The sequence below is a fragment of the Anas acuta genome, chromosome 1, assembly GCF_963932015.1.
Source record: "Anas acuta chromosome 1, bAnaAcu1.1, whole genome shotgun sequence".
Lineage (NCBI taxonomy): Eukaryota > Metazoa > Chordata > Aves > Anseriformes > Anatidae > Anas > Anas acuta.
Window position 1 is genome coordinate 50,207,269 of NC_088979.1, and position 3,404 is coordinate 50,210,672.

At 53.2% G+C, this 3,404-nt stretch overlaps 1 protein-coding gene across 1 annotated transcript; it reads right to left on the reverse strand.

The window, feature by feature from the left end:
- Nucleotides 1-2,311: 2,311 nt before the first annotated feature.
- MRPS12 (mitochondrial ribosomal protein S12) lies at nt 2,312-2,863 on the reverse strand. Its single transcript, XM_068670313.1, has one exon. It carries the CDS (start codon nt 2,821-2,823, stop codon nt 2,377-2,379), a length of 447 nt encoding a protein of 148 aa, XP_068526414.1. The 5' UTR covers nt 2,824-2,863; the 3' UTR covers nt 2,312-2,376.
- Nucleotides 2,864-3,404: the final 541 nt, after the last annotated feature.

Sequence of the window (3,404 nt, forward strand, 5' to 3'; positions counted from 1 at the left end):
CTTGTAACTAAGTTTCCCTCCGCATCCAGTAAAGGCTGGAGATTCTCCTTAGTCCTCCTTTTTGTGTTGATGTATTTATAAAAACATTTTTGCTGTCTTTAACAGCAGTAGCCAGATTGACCTCCAGATGAGCTTTGGCCTTTCTAATTTTGTCCCTGCACAGCCTTGCAACATCCTTATAGTCCTCCCTAGTGGCCTGCCCACTTTTCCAAAGATTATAAACCCTCTTTTTTTTCTTAAGCTCAAGCCACAATTCTCTGTTCAGCCAGGCTGGTCTTCTTCCCTGCCAGCTTGTCTTTGGGCATGTGGGGACAGACCGTTCCTGCGCCATTAAGATTTTCCTTCTTAGAGAGTGCCCAGCCTTCCAGGATTCCTCTGCCCTTCAGAACTGCCTCCCAAGGGACTCTACCAACCAGTGTTCTTAGCAGCTCAAAGTCAACCCTATGGAAGTCCAATACAGCGGTTTTACTGGTCCCCTTCCTGGCCTCGCCAAGAATAGAGAACTCCACCATTTCGTGGTCACTCTGCCCAAGACAGCTTTCGACCACCACATCTCCCACCAGTCCTTCTCTGTTTGTGAAGAGAAGGTCTAGCGGGCCGCCACCCCTGGTAGGCTCACTAACCAGCTGCGTCAGGAAGCTATCTTCCACACTCTCCAGAAACCTCCTAGATTGCTTTCTCTGAGCTGTGTTGTGCTTCCAGGATATGTCAGGGAAGTTGAAGTCCCCCACGAGAACAAGCGCTGAAGATTTCGCAATTTCTGTCAGCTGCCTGTAGAACTCCTCATCCTTCTCCTCATCCTGGTTCGGCGGCCTATGACAGACCCCAACCAGGACGCTAGCCTTGTTGGCCCCGCCGATCCTAACCCAAAGGGACTCGACCTTGTCATTCCCAGCCTCTCTAATATAAAAAAAAGAACTCTCTAATATAGAGAAAGACTCTCTAATATAGAGAGCCAACCCACCCCACCTTCAGTGCTGCCTGTCCCTTCTGGAGAGCTTATAGCCAGGCATTGCAGCACTCCAGTCATGAGAGTGGTCCCACCACGTCTCCGTGATGGCAACCAAGTTGTATCCTGCCTGCTGCATGATGGCTTCCAGCTCCTCCTGTTTGTTACCCATGCTGCGTGCATTAGTGTAGATGCACTTCAGCTGGGCCATTGCCTTATCCCCTGGCCTTGCCATTGTTCCCCCTGGCACAGCTCCAACAAGCCTTGTTTCAGCCCCATCTTTCTTCTTACTTAGTTTAAAGCCCTCTCAATGAGCCCTGCCAGCTCCTGGGCTAGGACCATTTTCCCCTAAAAGATAGGGACCCGTCTGTGGCCATCAGGCTGGGTGCCGAGTAAAGTGCCCCATGGTCAAAAAACCCAAGATTTCTGTGCTGGCACCAGTCCCTGAGCCACGTGTTTATCAGGTGGGCTTTCTGTGTCCTCTCTGTACCCCTCCCTGCCACAGTAGGGATGGACGAAAACACCACCTGCACTCCCGCTCCATCCACTAACTGTCCCAGTCCCCTAAAGTCTCATTTGATAGCCTTCAGGCTTCTCTCTTCAATGTCGTCACTACCTGCCTGGACTATCAAAAGAGGATAATAGTCAGAGGGGCAAACCAGGTTGGGAAGCTTCCTGGCAACATCCCTGACCCTGGCCCCAGGGAGGCAGCAGACTTCCCTACGGGTAGGGTCAGGCCGACAAATAGGTCCCTCTGTTCCCCTGAGAAGGGAGTCACCCACAACAATCACCCTTCTTTCTTTCTTGGTAGAGGCAGTCCTGAGGTGTGGAGTCGACTTCCTTGCCTTAGGCGTCCTCCTGGGTACACTTGCTACTTCTTCCTCACCCACCGGTCTCTCAAGCTCCAGGGCCTCAAACCTATTGCGTAAGGGCACCTGGGAAAGTGCGGCTGGAAGGGGAGGGTATCGCCTGCGATGTCGAGCAGGGACCTGTTTCCATTCATTTCCATAAGCTCTGCCCTTCCTGCTTGCCCTGCCTGCGCGAACTGCCGCGCCACTCCCTTCTGCCGCGCCACGCTCTGTTTGCCCGTCCTGTTCTCCGCACTCCTGGTCACTTGCGCTCCCTAGGGGCAGCTTTTGAACGGCCGGGGAGGGGGCGCTGCTGGCTCCACCTTCGCCTCGTCAGCCTCCCTTACAAGGGCTGCCAGGTTCTAGTGGCTCCCTCAAGTAGGCTCGATGCTGGAAAAATTAGCCCTGCCTGGCCCGATCCCCCGCTCCGCTGCAGAACGCATCTGCCCCGGAGCCGATCACCTCGGCAAATGGCCTTTTTTTTTTATTTTTTAAATAAAATTTTATGGGCAGCTCAGAGCTTGGCTTTAATGGCATAAAAACAACCCTGTTATCCCCCCCGCTGTCTCTCACTGCTGTTTACTTCTTCTTCTGGATGTGTGCGCAGTCGTACTTGCCCCTCACGATGGTCATCTTGACCCCCGGGAGGTCCTGCGTGCAGCCGCCCTGCACCTGCACGACATGGTGCTCCTGCAGGTTGTGGCCCTCGCCGGGGAATAAGCACACTACCTCCTTGCCGTTGCTCAGCCGCACCTGCGCGCACTTGCGGTTGGCCAAGTTGGGCTTCTTGGGCTTGCAGATGAGGGTTTTGATCACCACCCCCTTCAGCTGCAGCCGCCTGAAGGTGGGCCCCAGCTTGACGTGGGGCTGCGGAGGCCGGCCCTTCCAGTGCATCTGGTTCAGGGTGGCCATGCCGGCGGCCTGCTGCAAGCCCAGGGCCGCTGGCTGCTTCCCAGTGGGGGGCAGCGCCCCGGGAGCGCAGCCGCACAGGGAGGCCACGGCCCTCAGCAGATTGCGGAGCGCCATCCTACGGGACCCGGCGCTGGTGGGGCCTCGCACCTCCACCCTTGTGACAGTCCAGGTGGAACAACAAGTCTCTATTTCCATGTGAACTGTGGAGGGTTTTTTCTGCTCCCCATCGCAGACTTCAAGGTCAGGAGGCTGAGAAGGCATAAAGTTATTGTCAAGTATGTTGGAAGAACGGGCTTCTAAAAATAGGAATAGACCTAAGTCTAGATTCTCCCCTCACAAATTCCACCTAATCTGTTATTATCCAAACCACATAATCTCTGGAAGTAGTTATGCCTCAAATATCCAGAAATACTACAGGCTTCTTGGCTAGCCTGCAGGTAGCCTAAGGAACCCTCACAGCAAGGAATGCATCGACCAGAGACACTGACTAGATTATTTTGTCTTTAAGGTTTAGACAGAGAGCCAACAAGAAGTCACAAGAGAAAGCTGACAAATGAGATTGTGTTAAACTATATCTAAAGTATTCCATCTGTATTCAGATCCACGGGAAGGTGGATTCCCATCTTATATGAGCCAAGAGATTAGAAGCCTACTTCTCATAGGAATGTGGAGACATGGTTTTGAACATTATATGG

What these genes read in the sequence shown, in the direction of transcription:
- MRPS12 (XM_068670313.1), bottom strand. Translation starts at nt 2,823, where the DNA reads ATGGCGCTCCGCAATCTGCTGAGGGCCGTGGCCTCCCTGTGCGGCTGC.